This window comes from Mastomys coucha, unplaced genomic scaffold (assembly GCF_008632895.1).
Source record: "Mastomys coucha isolate ucsf_1 unplaced genomic scaffold, UCSF_Mcou_1 pScaffold4, whole genome shotgun sequence".
NCBI lineage: Eukaryota > Metazoa > Chordata > Mammalia > Rodentia > Muridae > Mastomys > Mastomys coucha.
This window is the reverse complement of record NW_022196910.1, coordinates 26,796,117-26,810,486: the sequence shown is the minus strand read 5'-3', so window position 1 is coordinate 26,810,486 and position 14,370 is coordinate 26,796,117. Positions and strand designations below refer to the sequence as shown.

At 40.8% G+C, this 14,370-nt stretch overlaps 1 protein-coding gene across 2 annotated transcripts in view; it reads right to left on the bottom strand.

Annotated features, from left to right (window-relative positions):
• Poc1b (POC1 centriolar protein B) overlaps window positions 1-14,370 on the bottom strand; it is a 101,856-nt gene that overhangs the window by 3,716 nt on the left and 83,770 nt on the right. The window contains exon 11 of one of the 2 annotated variants that reach the window (XM_031350314.1): window positions 1,489-1,704. The exons of the other annotated variant lie outside the window; for it this stretch is intronic. Within the exon in view, the coding sequence (XP_031206174.1) occupies window positions 1,489-1,704 (216 nt within the window). The remainder of the gene's footprint in view (window positions 1-1,488; window positions 1,705-14,370) is intronic. 2 annotated transcript variants of the gene reach the window in all.

The window sequence follows — 14,370 nt, the reverse complement described above, 5'->3', positions numbered from 1 at the left end:
GGCATCAGATCCCATTACAGATGGTTGTGAGCCACCATGTGGTTGCTGGGAATTGAATTCAGGACCTGTGCAAGAGCAGTCAGTGCTCTTAACTGCTGAGTCATCTCTCCAGCCAGGTCAATTGTTTCTAAAGGGAAGGATGTCTGGTAAACACAGGTGGGTCACCTGTAGCACACAATTTCAAAGCGAAAATGAACGAGTTTGGTGTGATTTTTAGTGAAGAAATATGACTCCAAAGATTCACATGGTTCCTTTTCACTGTATGCAAAAACTCCCAAACCGTAGGCACTTAACTTCCAGGGCCCTGAGGTGATGTGCACAAGAGAAAATTAGACTTAGTCACTGCTTCTCTACACACTGGTGACAGAGGAGACACGTGGGTCTTCTCTAGTACCTAATGTTTTACTCCAGAGAAGTGAAATGGAACCTGTGGAAGGGAGACCTGGGCACTACTTAAGTTCCAGTGTTTTGGCCTAAGGTTATTTCTACTCAGGAGCATCTGAGATTGAAATATTCACTCTAGGCAGGAAGCTGACCCTGCTCTTTCTCCTATGTTCACCTCTCGATCTCATCTGTGTAACTCGTGGCAGCGTATGCAATTAACAACGCTGTACACAGCCAAGCAGAAGTGTGCAGAACAAAGAGGACCATGGAAGATGTCTCCAAAGGATGCCATTGGCAGAGCAAGTACTATGGCTGTTTCCATTTCAACACAAGACTTCCCTTATACTAGGTCTATATCTCCCAAGACCTGGGAGATTTTAGTACAATATTTCAGGTCTATTATTCTTCTTTGTTTTGGTAAAATCGTCTTAAGAGACTGGCTAAGATTTTAAAATAGGAAGACAAGCCTCCGCGTCCTATAGAAGAAACTCTGGAGAAAGACATTACACACTGAGCTAGCAGAGTGTTTTCAGTGAAGACTATAAACTTTGGCAATACTTTTCAGACTATAAACTATAAAGGAGTTTTTACGTATAGTACGTTTTTCTTATGCTATTAAATATTTCTTTCTACGCGGCCTAATATAAATATACTACATGACAAATTCAAAGGACAGAACATTACTGCTTAGGACCAACTGGCATTTATAGCACAGAGTATGACCACTGCTGTTTGCACAGATGATACAAACAACAGAGAGAACAAAACACATGTGTAAACAAAACATGTGCACACACATACAGGGATGCACACACACAGAGATGCATACACACACACACAGATGCACCCCCCCCACATACACAGATGTACACCCAGACACACCCAGACACACCCAGACACACACACACACACGCACTAAAACTGAGAGACTGGTTTTGCAATACTACTCTATACAAATTTTCTCAGACTAGGTTAGCCCTAAGTGCCTTGCTAATGACTATTTGAGTTTCCCTTGCCAGGAAAATCTCCCTGGTCCCATTACTCTCCCATCCTGCATCCCAGGACTGCTCTGTCTACATTACTGATGGTGGAAGGCCAGCCCACCTGTGTTAAGATATTGAGTTGTTCCATTATATGCTCCAGAGCATCTGCCACAGCAAGCGGGACGCTTCTCAGGCTTTCAGAGGGCACATCGCTTACATCTTCTGGTTTCTTTTTCACAGTTGTTGATGAACATTCTGGCATTAACAAAGGGTTCAAGAAATACCTAGTGATGTCTTCACCCTTGCCTGGTGCAACTCGGCAGGAGGAATCCATCATCTTTAATATCATGGAAAAGACAGAAACACAGTTTCCAAACTTAAGAAGTATGTATACACATATGCATATATAAATATATATCTAACAGTTCCAGATTTACACTGAATCATTTTATCTCCTTTATATAACAAAATATATAAATTATAATTGCAATAAAGAAACAAAGCTAACAGAAGGTAGAGAAAAATTTACAAAGTGTTTTCATTTTTTGCAAAATACTTCCTATACGCCTGTCTGATCATGAGTTTTACCATTTAAAGAGTGCTGAATGAAGTTTATTTTTCAGTTTAAAATAAACATTTGCCTCCATTAAGATGACTATTAATCCCTCCAAAAGGAAAATAACAAGTGCTGTTGAAGACGCAGAAAATGTCAATTCTCATGGTTGGCTGGCTAATGTGTAAACTATGAAGCTGCTAGCAGAAGAGCTTGGAGCTTCCTCACTGAAGTAACCACAGAATTGCCATACAATCTAGCAGTCCTGCTCCCAAAGAAGTGCAGAACACCAGTATCCACAGTGGCCTTCCTCATCACCGCTTAAAAAGAAGCTCTTTCTATTAGCAGATAAGTGTGCAAACAAAATAGAATATAAACTTGTAGTGAGATATCATTAAAAATTGAAACTGATACTATACTATATAGGTTATATTTTTATATATATTTATATATTTCACTTATAGGAAAAACCTTGAAAATATCATGCCAACTGATGTAACTAGACATGCAATGAACCTGGTTACATGTCATTCGTCACATAGATTCAGGGACAGAAATGTGAGGATTATTAGTGTCTAAGAGGAAGGGTAATAAAAATTAATTGCTTAGGTGGTAAAATGTCTCTATTTGGAATGCTAAAAAGTTATAGAAATAAACAGCAGGTACAGAACATTATAAGTTTTGTAAATAAATTTACAAGTAAATTGTATACTTAGAAGTGATTTTTTAAAAGAAGGTAACTTCTTTGTTACATATATTTCACTATAATAGAAAAGTCTTCCAATTAAATAGGAAGAAACTGTTAGAGTATAAAATTAAAATTCCATTTATAATAGCATCAGAAATTAAAATATTTAGGAATAAAATTTAACAGTACGGGTCAGACTTATACAGTGAGAACTATAGGCCATCCCTAAATAGAATTAAAACTCCAACCAACTGGAAAGATAGCTCATTCCTATGGTCTTCAATCAGAAAACCAACATTGTTGAGATGGTAGTACTTGCTGGGACTGGTGGCAAATGCCTGTGATTCTAGTACCTGGAATGCTGAGGCAGGAGGAACGTGAGTTCCAAGACAGCCTGGACCATTTATGTATTGAGACTGTCATAAGAAAGACTGTAGTAGCCACAACACTGATGTACTCAGAGTGGCTCTTACCAAACTTCCAGCTGTTTTCTTTTACAGATAGTTTAAGTTGACCTCAAGACTCACACAGAAGTGCAAAGAACTCAATTAAAATAACATGAGAGAGGAACAAAAACCAAAAATAAAAACAAACACACAATGTACACCAAACTGTAAAACCTACCAGCAAGTTACAGTAACCACCACAGTGTGGAACTGAGGATGTAGGCCAGTGGCACAGTCCATTGCCTAGTGTGTGCCTGTCCCTATATTTGATCTCTAGCACCTTCAGCAGACTTATAGGTTAATTTGACAGGCTTGACAGGTCAGAAAGAAACCCTTATAATACATGGTCAACTGACTTTGGGCAAGACTGTCAAGAAAATTTAATTCGGAAAATATAATTGTTTCAACAAAAGATGTGGGGGAAACTAGATACACTTGAGAGAATAAACTTGTGTCCTGACTTCATGCCATATATAATATTAATTCAAAAAAGGTCAGAAACTTAAAGAGAAGAGCTAAGACTGTAAAACTTTTAGAAAGAATCAGGATTAATTTTTCCTGATCTGGACCTGGGAGTGTCCAACCTGTTGACACAACATGACAATTGAATTTGGCCACATTCATGGCTGTCCGCGATACATGTGGCCTGGGTTAAATATTCCTGAACTATACAAAATTTACTTATGCATAACATCAAGATCAAGATGACAAGGTAACAAAAAAAACCTGGATGTAATAATTTTATAGTAAAAAAAAAAAGATACCATCAAAATAGTGAAAACAAATGGAAGAAAATATCTTTGAATCCAATACTTGATAAGGGCCTTGTACACAGACACAAAGATTTGCAATTTAAGGATTACAGATATATAATGTAATTAAAAAACAGACAGAAGGTTTGAACGGATATTTACCTAATGATACACAAGCGGCCAATAAGCTCACAAGCAGATGCTGGATATCATCAGCAGTAGTAAATCAAAACTACAAGGACATTTGCTTCACTTGCACTAAGATGGCAGAAAAGAACAACTCTCTGTAACAAGTGTCAGCGGGATTCTGAGAACCTGGAGCCCTCACGCACTGATGGTGAGCTGACAAATGTAGCCGCCAGGAGACATTAAATATGAAACACAGAATTAACATACGACTTAGCAAACCCAAGAGATATAAACCCAAGAGAGTAAACACCTGTCCACTCAAGCTGTGGGAAAATGTTCATGGCAGCGTTGATCATAATGTCCAAGAAGTTAGGAACGATCTAAATGTCCAACTCCATTACAACGAAGAAACACAAAACAGCTAACCTTTACTATGATTATTTGTTCATAAAAATGGTATACTGATGAATTTTATAACTCAGCTGAACATTCTAAGCATTGAGGTACATTAAAGAAGCTAGACATCAAAGGCTAAATATTATCCAATACTATTTCTATAAATAAATCAAAATGAGAAAATATGGTAATATACTGAAATCAGTGGCGGCCAGGGGCTGAACGCAAAGGAGACACTGGTAATGCACCTGGGGGATGTAATGTTTTAGAAGTCCCTCAGGAATGACAAAAAAAAAAAAAAAAAACGTTCTTTAGGGGATCAAGAGATGGCTCAGCAGTTAGGAGCACTCATTGGCTGCTAGAGTTCAATTCCTAGCAACCGCATGGTGGTGCACAACCACGTTTAAGTCCTATCCCTGGGGATCCAGCGCCCTCTTCTGGCCTCTAAGGACAATATGCATATTTAAAAAATTAGTCCTAGTAAGCACAACTTTGTGTATTAAATACTAGTGACATGAACATGTCAAATGAGTCAATTTTGTAGTATATAAAATTTATCATTGAAGTTATTATGAAAATAGGACACAAATAAATACATGCCTCAGAGGGCTTTTTGTTTGTCTTTTTTTTTTTTCCCAATCTTAAATTCCTGGTTATTTCTAGAGGTCTTGGGGTTCTTGGCAGAAGTTTGTTTCTCTAAGTATTTCTGCTGACAAAGCAACATGTGGAGCTTGCTGCGAGCATTCCACATACTAGCTGATTCTATCCTCTCAAAGATTCGACAGGTAGACTCTGCTGGCTTCCACGGCCTCCTCTGGTGTCCTAGCAAGGCTCAATCCTCTCTGCTCTCCAAAATACGCTCAGTTTTCAAACAAGGAGACAGACACTGAGCAAAAAGCAGCCGGTCCAAGGACATACATGCTACACATAGGAAAGAACCAGTGTTAAGTCTAGAAGATACTGAAGCCCTCCACATGCAAAGCGATGGGATGAGGCCCCTGCTCTTCCTGACACTCTACATTTTTTAGGAAGCTGGAACTTTCAAATTCCCCTCATGTATAGATATAATAATTCACTGTTTATCAAAAATATTGAAAATAAACAGAGAATCCGCTATTATTATCAGCTAAAGTGAAGCTGGGGGCCTTGTGTACACTAAGCTTTGTCCTCAGCTCCAGGTCATGACACTCCTTTTTCCTTAATTTACTTACTTTTATTTTATGTACATTAGTGTTTTGCCTGCAAATGTGAGAGAGTTGGATCTCCCGGGAAAGGAATTACAGACAATTGTAAACTGCCATGTGGGTGCTGGGAGTTGAACCTGGGTCCTTTGGAAGAGCAGCCAGTGCTTTTAACCTCTAAGCCATCTTTCTAGCTCCAGGTCACTACTCGCAATTCAAACTAATTTTGATCATATGTATAAAATACATCTTTGGAATCCCACTGGGTTCAGCAGACCTAGCTGCCCAGAGTCTGTTTACTGAGTAGGTATTTCTATATACTCACTACAGATAGCCCCCCCTCCCGAAAATAATTCCTGCTCAAAGATGGCTTCTCTCATTCCAATGCTTCTGCTCATCTACAACCTTCTCTGCTATCCTAGCAAGGCTAAGTCTTTCATACTACAGCTTTCTGCTTGGCTGTCCCGTACTTAGAAATGTCTCTGACCACCTGTGAAAGCCAGGCCTTCCATTCACCAGCATGGCATCTTCTTTTCCTCCATTTCTGTAAACGCTTGCATGTATGGCGGCTACTTGTCTATTGCTTTTCTTCTCCAGGAGATCGCTCCTCATTGCTCTATCTTCTAACACTAGTAGGTCTTGACCTCTGACAGTGTTAACCTACCATAGGAAGTTTTCAGTGCTATCATCAGAAGTGGAAAGCAAGCTCTCTACGACCAAGATTTCCCCCCGCCCCCCCTTTTTTTTTTAAGAAAACAGGAATCATAAATAACACATGAAGTGTTTACATAGCCACAAATTATCATGATAATAACAAGCCCAGCCCTTCATGGTAACAGGTTCCAACTCAATCAATACAATAACAGCTCAATCAATGAACTGGTGCTATGCCATCACACTGGTTATTGAGAAGAAAACAGGCAGGGCAGTGGTGGCACACACCTTTAATCCCAGCACTTGGGAAGCAGAGGCAGGTGGATTTCTGAGTTCGAGGCCAGCCTGGTCTACAGAGTGAGTTCCAGGACAGCCAGGGATACACAGAGAAACCCTGTCTCGAAAACAACAACAACAAAAACAAAACAAAACAAAAAAGAAGAAGAAGAAGAAGAAGAAGAAGAAGAAGAAGAAGAAGAAGAAGAAGAAGAAGAAGAAGAAGAAGAAGAAGAAGAAGAAGAAAACAGAGGGGTAAAAGATTAGGCACATTGGAAGTCAAAGCAATAAAGGGACTCCACTAAAGTCTTACTAGTACTTTTCTTGTTTGGAGACAAAAAACACATTACATCACAGAACATATGGGCATGCTAAGAACAGGAAGCATGCAGGCAGAAAGAAAAAACAACCAATCCCTACCCACAGCATCAGCCAACGGATGCCTTTCTATCAAAGGGACTAGAACCTACAAATTGACTGATTCATTTCTACCAACCAATCCTACCTTTGCTTCCTGTCTGTAGAGAACATGAGATGCATACATTATAAATTTATTTATTTTATTTATTTATTTTTTATTTTTTGGTTTTTTGAGACAGGGTTTCTCTGTATAGCCCTGGCTGTCCTGGAACTCACTCTGTAGATCTCGAACTCAGAAATCCACCTGCCTCTGCCTCCCAAGTGCTGGGATTAAAGGTGTGCACCACCACCACCCAGCATAAATTTAAAAAGAAATTCTATTATCATAAAATTGTAAAGAAACAATTTTTAAGACTCTGTGCTGATAAATGAGTCCATAGTACCACCTCTTTCCAAACATTAAAGTCAATGTTTGGGGTAAATGGGTATGGGGCTCTACACCATCCTGGGCATTCGCCAGTGCCCACCGTGCAGGTCACGTGGTGCTTGTGCTCAAGGACTCTCTGATGTGCTGGGAGAACTGCAGACATGGCTGCTGCTACCTGAGCAGAAAACACGGGAGACAGAGGACGTCAGAGCTGGTAGGTTCAAAGAAGGCGGCGCACGGTATCTCTTGTACTGCAGATCCCGGAACAGCAGAGAACAGTGACACATTTGCTTATTCAGAGAATGAGATCTTCCTACGGTGGCCATCACCAGTGCTGCTGCAAGGAACATGTCATACGCAGTGCTTCCTTGGTGACGTCTACAGAAGACATCAGGGCAGTCTCCACTTAACTTCTCCTTTGCTGTCAAATAACGCATCCACCATTGCCGTCAAAAACAACTGGAGAAACAATGCAGCCCAGACAAGGCCCAGAACAAACTGCAGTAGCTGAATGATCCTTGTCCGTAGGTTAAGTGGTCCCATTTTTCACGTAACAAAAATAGAGTAAAAGAACAAAGCTTCTTTAAATTCTTTAAATTCTTTAAATGTCACGTTAATTTTTATGTAGAAGGTATTTTCATTTACACTAGAGGATACAATTTTAAAAACATTTAATTTTAAAATGTTCTATTTATGTGTATGTGTGGATTTATGTGTTATGTATGCAGAAGCCAGTGGAAGCCAGAGGAAGACTTCAGTCTCTCAGAACGAGGATTTCAGATGGTTATGAATTTGGGTGCTCTGCATGAACAGTAAGTGCTCCTAAGTGCTGAGACAGCTCTCCAGCCCCAAACTATATTTTAACTTTAGTGGGCTTGAAGTTGGCATCAGGAGTCTTCCTCGTCACTTGTTACCTTGCTCACTGAGGTGGGGACTCCCATTTGAACCCAGCGTTTGCTGTTATGGCAACTGTGACTTAGTCAATTTGTTCTGGGACCATCTGTCTCTGTGTTCTAGGTGCTGGAATTATATAGATGGTCCGTCACACCCACCTGACATTTATGTGGGTTCTAGGAATCCAAACTCTGGTCTCGATGCTTTAACCCTGGGGCCATCTCCCCTACCCTGATAGGATCTAGTAAACAGAAGAAAAGCATAAATAACACAGGATGTCAAGGGTGTACCAACTCATTACAGAGGCAAGGTCAGCAGTAGCAGACCTCCCTGGGGAACTGTTAAATGAGACCAGCAGCTCAGCTATCTCCTCAAACAAACTGGGCCACTTTGGTGTTGGGAGAAGAGACAGAGAAACAATGAACCCAGCTGGAGTTTTTGTGGGTAAGCACGGACAGATGGACAAAGGATAAAAAAAGGTGGCTGTAAAGGGACCGAGCTGATCGAAGCTGCCCAAAGAGAGATGGAGACATGGGGACCAGCAATGAAATGGCAGGCAGCCTGGTGGCTGGAGTCTCTTCTGGGGTTTAGAGTCATTAAATAGGAGGCACTATACAGAGTTTACCATCAGCACAAAGGAGGCGGCCTGTCACCGAATTCCCAGAGAACCCTGACAAAGGCAGGGTGACTGTCCTTCAAAGGTGTCTCAGTATCGCTCTATGTTTGGTGCTTTCCCTAAGATCAAAGCCATGTTGAGAGGAGTAGATGGGAAATGAGGAAAAGAGCAACAGCCTCCCCTGATCCATCTGTCACAGGCCTACCACAAAGATCCGATACTCATTTCTACATTCTCAGAACACTAGACTGGTCACTTTGAACAAAAACCCACATGATTTATATGCTTTATATTATACAGTGTATTACATAAGCTTGTGAAAACTACCCATCTGATCAAGTCTGGTTGACTTCAATGCATTTCTAGGATAAAAATTAGGAAAATGTTACATGAATTTTTTCTTCTCCCAAACTAAATTTACTAAGTTCAGAAAGTTTCTTCTCTCTCTCCTCCCTCTGTTGTGCCTTCCCTACCCCCACTCTAGGTGTTTGTATAGCTCTGGCTGTCCTCGAACTAGCCCTGTCCATCAGGCTGGCCTTGAAATCAGAGATCCACCTGCCTCTGCCTCCCAAGTGCTGGAGTTAAAAGTGTATACCAATGTGCCTGCCCCCCTCAAATCAATCAATCAACCAATCAATCAATGACCTAACTAAACAAGCCATATGCAACCATGATGGTTAATTTTGAATAACAACGTCGTAGGGTCGAGAGTCACCCAGAGATGACCCTGAGCAACAATGTGAGGGCGTATCTAGACGAGGCTAGCTGAGGTGAGAAGACTCGTCCACTCTGGGGACAGCATTTGATGGGCTAGAGTTCTAGACTGAATAACAAAGAGAAAGCGAGCTAATCGTTAAACATAAGCAGTGTTTCCTACTTCAGTGCTTGCTCCTGAATCGATGCTGAAGTAGAGAGGCTGCAGATGTAGTTTCTCAGAATTCCATGCAATTCGAGCAGCACTCTCACACTCCTTCCACCATGACTGCCCTACATGACAGACTGCATTTTTAAACTCAAAGCCAAAATAAACTCTTTTTTTTTTCCCCCTGGCTGTCCTGGAACTCACTTTGTAGACCAGGCTGGTCTTGAATGCAGAGATCCATCTGCCTCTGCCTCCCAAGTGCTGGGATTAAAGGCTGTGCCCCCACCACCTGGCCCACAATAAACTCTTTCTGTAAATTAATTTTGTCAGATACTTTGTTGCAACAACAGAACAAGTCAACTAAGAAAATATACCAACAAAACCAAGCAAGCAAGCAAGCAAGCAAGCAAGCAACCAGTTATTCAAATACACACATACATAAAAGCAGAAAAATGCAAAAACCTTAGGCATAAAATTTTAGAGTCTTGAAAAACAACCCCCTATGGAGTTGTCCACTAGGATATGTGAATGAGTTTGTTCTTTTGGAAACAACAGCCAGAGAGACAAACCAGTATTACTATTGTTTCTAATTGTGATTTTCAGATTAGAGGCTGACCAGTTTTGAAGGCATGAATGGGTAGAATATTGGACAAATGAGATTTATGTAAAAATCCCCTGTGCTGCCGGGCGGTGGTGGTGCACGCCTTTAATCCCAGCAGTCAGGAGTCAGAGGCAGGTGGATTTCTGAGTTCAAGGCCAGCCTGGTCTACAGAGTGAGTTCCAGGACAGCCTGGGCTATACAGAGAAACCCTGTCTCAAAAACAAAAAGAAAACAAAAAAAAAAACAAACAAAAATCCCCCTGTGCTTTCACTTATCACTATATGACTAAGAAAACACAGATTCTATTACCAAGTCTCTAATGGAAGACCCTAACCCCTAACTGATCTGGAAACCTGCGCTGCAGTAGACATACCTTAGTTAATGATTAAGCACTGACTGCTACCATCTGGGGATTGGGACACAGGAAATCAGTGCTCTTTCTCCTGAATCAGCCCTGAACTGAAAGGGCTCCACAGGTAGGCTCTCTCAATCTGCTGTGCAAACAAGGACACTAATGCAGCTTCCTGATACTCAACAGGGGAGAGGGATGGCCATTACTTTCTGTAAGTCCTATTGTTACACTTCAAAGGGCATTCAGATTAAGAAAGGCATACTTAGTTTCTCTTTCAGGTAGAATTTCCCAGTATATGTAGTTAATGGATAGTTATCTTTCACTGTTTTTAAAAAGTATATACACACATGCCCCATAGTGGGACATTTGCCTAGAAATACTGAAGTTCTAGATTTGAATCCCACCACTGCAAAAAATCAGATTAAAGTAGAGTGCTTGCTGTTTTTCCAAGTCAGATACCATTGTTCAAGCCAAGGCTCAAAACTACCTGTACCTCCAGCTCCAGGGGGATTTTATGCTCTTTTGTCTTTTCCTGGCCTGTGCACACATATGCATAATTTTAAAAACCATGTATTTAAAATGATAAATCTTCACAAAGATATTTTATATTTAAGTAGTTATATACTAGGGAAAAATGGTGGTGGCTGCAGTGGCAGCAAGGCAGGGGTGGGGGTTGGAAAGACAGCTGATTTAGTTTCATTCCTATCTTGTCTCAGAGAACTCATCTGCTCATCTTTGAGAATTCATGCAAACAGTATTTAAGAGAAATTCATTCAAGAGACTGAGCACTGAGTGCCCCCATGGTAGTGCCCACATCCCCAAAGGCAATACAGATCCTCGCTGTTTTCTAACAGGTAACAGTTGATTTCTTTTTCCAACTGTGCTTTGTAAAACCCAATGAAAATCATACGGGATGACAAAGCAACACTCTCCCCTCGCACAGAAAACAACACACCCCTCCCCTGATCCGTATACCGCCTTCATCACATTATTATACCATTCTACCATTCTGACTCAGTCCCGTTACTTCTGCCACTCATGAAGGCAGTACTATTAGAACTGCACAGTGTCCTGTGATACAGGGATTTCTATTAGTTACCACTGCTAGACTGTCCACAGCAATGAACACAACTCTATCACTATCTGCCTTAGTTACTTTTTGATTGCTGTGACAAAATGACCAAGGCAGCTTACAGAAGTAAGAGTTCCTATCACTCCCATGGCAGGAAGCATGGCAGTAGGCAGGCAGGCAGGCAGGCATGGTGTTGGAGTAGCAGCTGAAAGCTCACATCTCCATCCACAAAGGTAGAGACAGGGGGCACACTGGGAATAGGGTGACTCTTTTGAAATCTCAAAGCCATACCAGTGACACACCTCCTTCAACAAAGGCACACCTCCTGATTCTTCCCAAATAGTTCCACCAACTGGTGACCACGTTTCCAAACACATGAGCCCAGGGGACCATTCTTACTCATATCACCACCTGCCCAGCAGTATTCCAACGACTAAGGTATGGTCATAGTGTTTCCTGTCTGATAGTTGCTAACCAACAACAAATGCTAGCGTGAGCATTCTCATAAGTGTTTCCTGAGTGAAACATGCATCAGTTTTAGCAAAGGCTGCTCAAAGAAGCGGATTAGTTTGCCCTTCCACAGCCTCTCTTTCACAAAGACACTTAATTGTTACATGTGTAAAATTCTGCCCAACATGGTCAGGAAATATCACTGCATTTCTTTGGTTACTGTTAGTTGGGCACATTTAACATGTATATCAATAAATTTGATAAACAGTCTAATTTAATCTTTGGCCAAGTTTTAAAAAATATTCTAATGTTTTTTGTTTGTTTGTTTGTTTTTTTGAGACAGGGTTTCTCTGTATAGCCCTGGCTGTCCTGGAACTCACTCTGTAGACCAGGCTGACCTCAAACTCAGAAATCTGCCTGCCTCTGCCTCCCAAGTGCTGGGATTTAAGGCGTGTGCCACCACCGCCCGGCCTAATGCTTTTTTGAAATGACATTTGATTCCCTAGTTTCCCCATAGACTTTCCTCTCCCTTGCTCTCAATTCATACTTCTGTGTCTTTAGCTGTTGTTAAATATATTCATATGTATATGTATTCCTAAATGTATAAATACAGCCTGCCCAGCTGGTATAAAGTTACTTGATTGTATAAGATTTCAGGGTTGATCTCCTGGTGTTGGGACAGCCAAGTGGGGGTGCCCTTCCCAGAGTAGACCATTTTCTTAGTTGCCTCTAATTTATTGACTAGGGTTGAGGTCCTGTGAGATCTGCCTCTTCCATGTTAGCATGTCTACTAGCTTCATCCTGTGTAGGTCATATTTAGGCAGGCATGTTGGTGAGACTTCATGGGTGTAGGTAGCTTCTCTAACAGTTTTAGAAGGAGAAATCTCACAGCAAATTTCCTGTTCCTCTGGCTCTTATAGCTTTTCTGCCCCCTCTTCTGCTATGATCCGTTAGCCTTAAGGCAGTTGTGTTGTCGATGTATCAGGTCTTGGCATCACATGATTGGCCACTTGTTCTCTGAGTTTTGAATGTCTGTGGCTTTCTGTAATGGTCTCTATCTGTTGCATTTCCTCGCTGAGGGGTTTGCCAAGTCTTTACTTGGTTTATTTCTATCTTCCCCAAGGCAGGTTTAAGAGCTCTCTATCTTCTGGATGCTGATCCTCTGTTCTGGATTAATGCACTCACTACTCTGGTTTACTTTCATTTTTATTCTATGAGTGTTTGTTTTTGAGTTGAGGTCTTTTCCTGTGGAACAAACTTTCCTCAAACTCACGATCCTCCTGCTTGAGCCTGTGTTATGATTCCAGGCACAGGCTTCATGCCTGGCACCAAGTGTTTGTTTTGAATGTGGCCAAATGTATCAAACATTTCTTTTATTATTTGTCTATTTATGTTTTTCTTTTATAGAAATCTTTGCTACTCAGAATGTATATATTTTTTCTGATTTTTTTTAAGAGCTTTTAAGCTACTATTGCTTTTCATATTAAAGTCTTTAACTTATCTGGTATTGGTATTGTTTGTGGTTAAAAACTAGTATCTATTTTTATTTTTACTTTCCTACTCTTTAGAGATTTGTTTATCTATATGATATTCTAGCTAAATATACGCCTGCATGCCAGAGAGGGCATTGGATCCTATAGATGGTTGTGAGCCACCATGTGGTTACTAGGAATTGAACTCAGGACCTCTGGGAGAGTAATGTTCTTAAACACTGTGCCATCTCTCTTGCCCTGTTTTCATTTATCATATAGTCAATTGCCCCCACATTTATGAGCAGACTGCTCAGGGAAGAGCTCATCCTCACAGAGGTGCAAAGTCCGATCTTTAATGTGATAGCTGAGCACACTGTGTGTCCATCATGGACTGGTCACTTTTCCTGCAACAGTACCACACTCATGGCTGAACAAGCCTTTTATGTTTCTTCAATATTTTTTTCTGGGTGTTTTGGGTATTTTGCATGTCCACATTAAAACTCGCTTTTAAGGATTCTTCAAAAATCTTACTGGTCTGCTTATTAGAATTACTTCAAGTTTATAGACTCATTTGGAGGGAATTGACAGTTACATTGTACTGAACATCCCTATCTATAAACATAATTACTCCTTAAAATATTAATCAATATAAAATTTCATGTTATCCTGACATGACAACCATCCTAGTGGTCTCTGAATAATTAGGTCTGCAGGTGTGAGCATGCCACTGTCAAGTTTTTATCCTACAGTGCATACTACAGAAGGCCAGCCAAACAACAGGTCAAAACATGTCTTGAGAGAGAGAGAGAGAGAGAGAGAGAG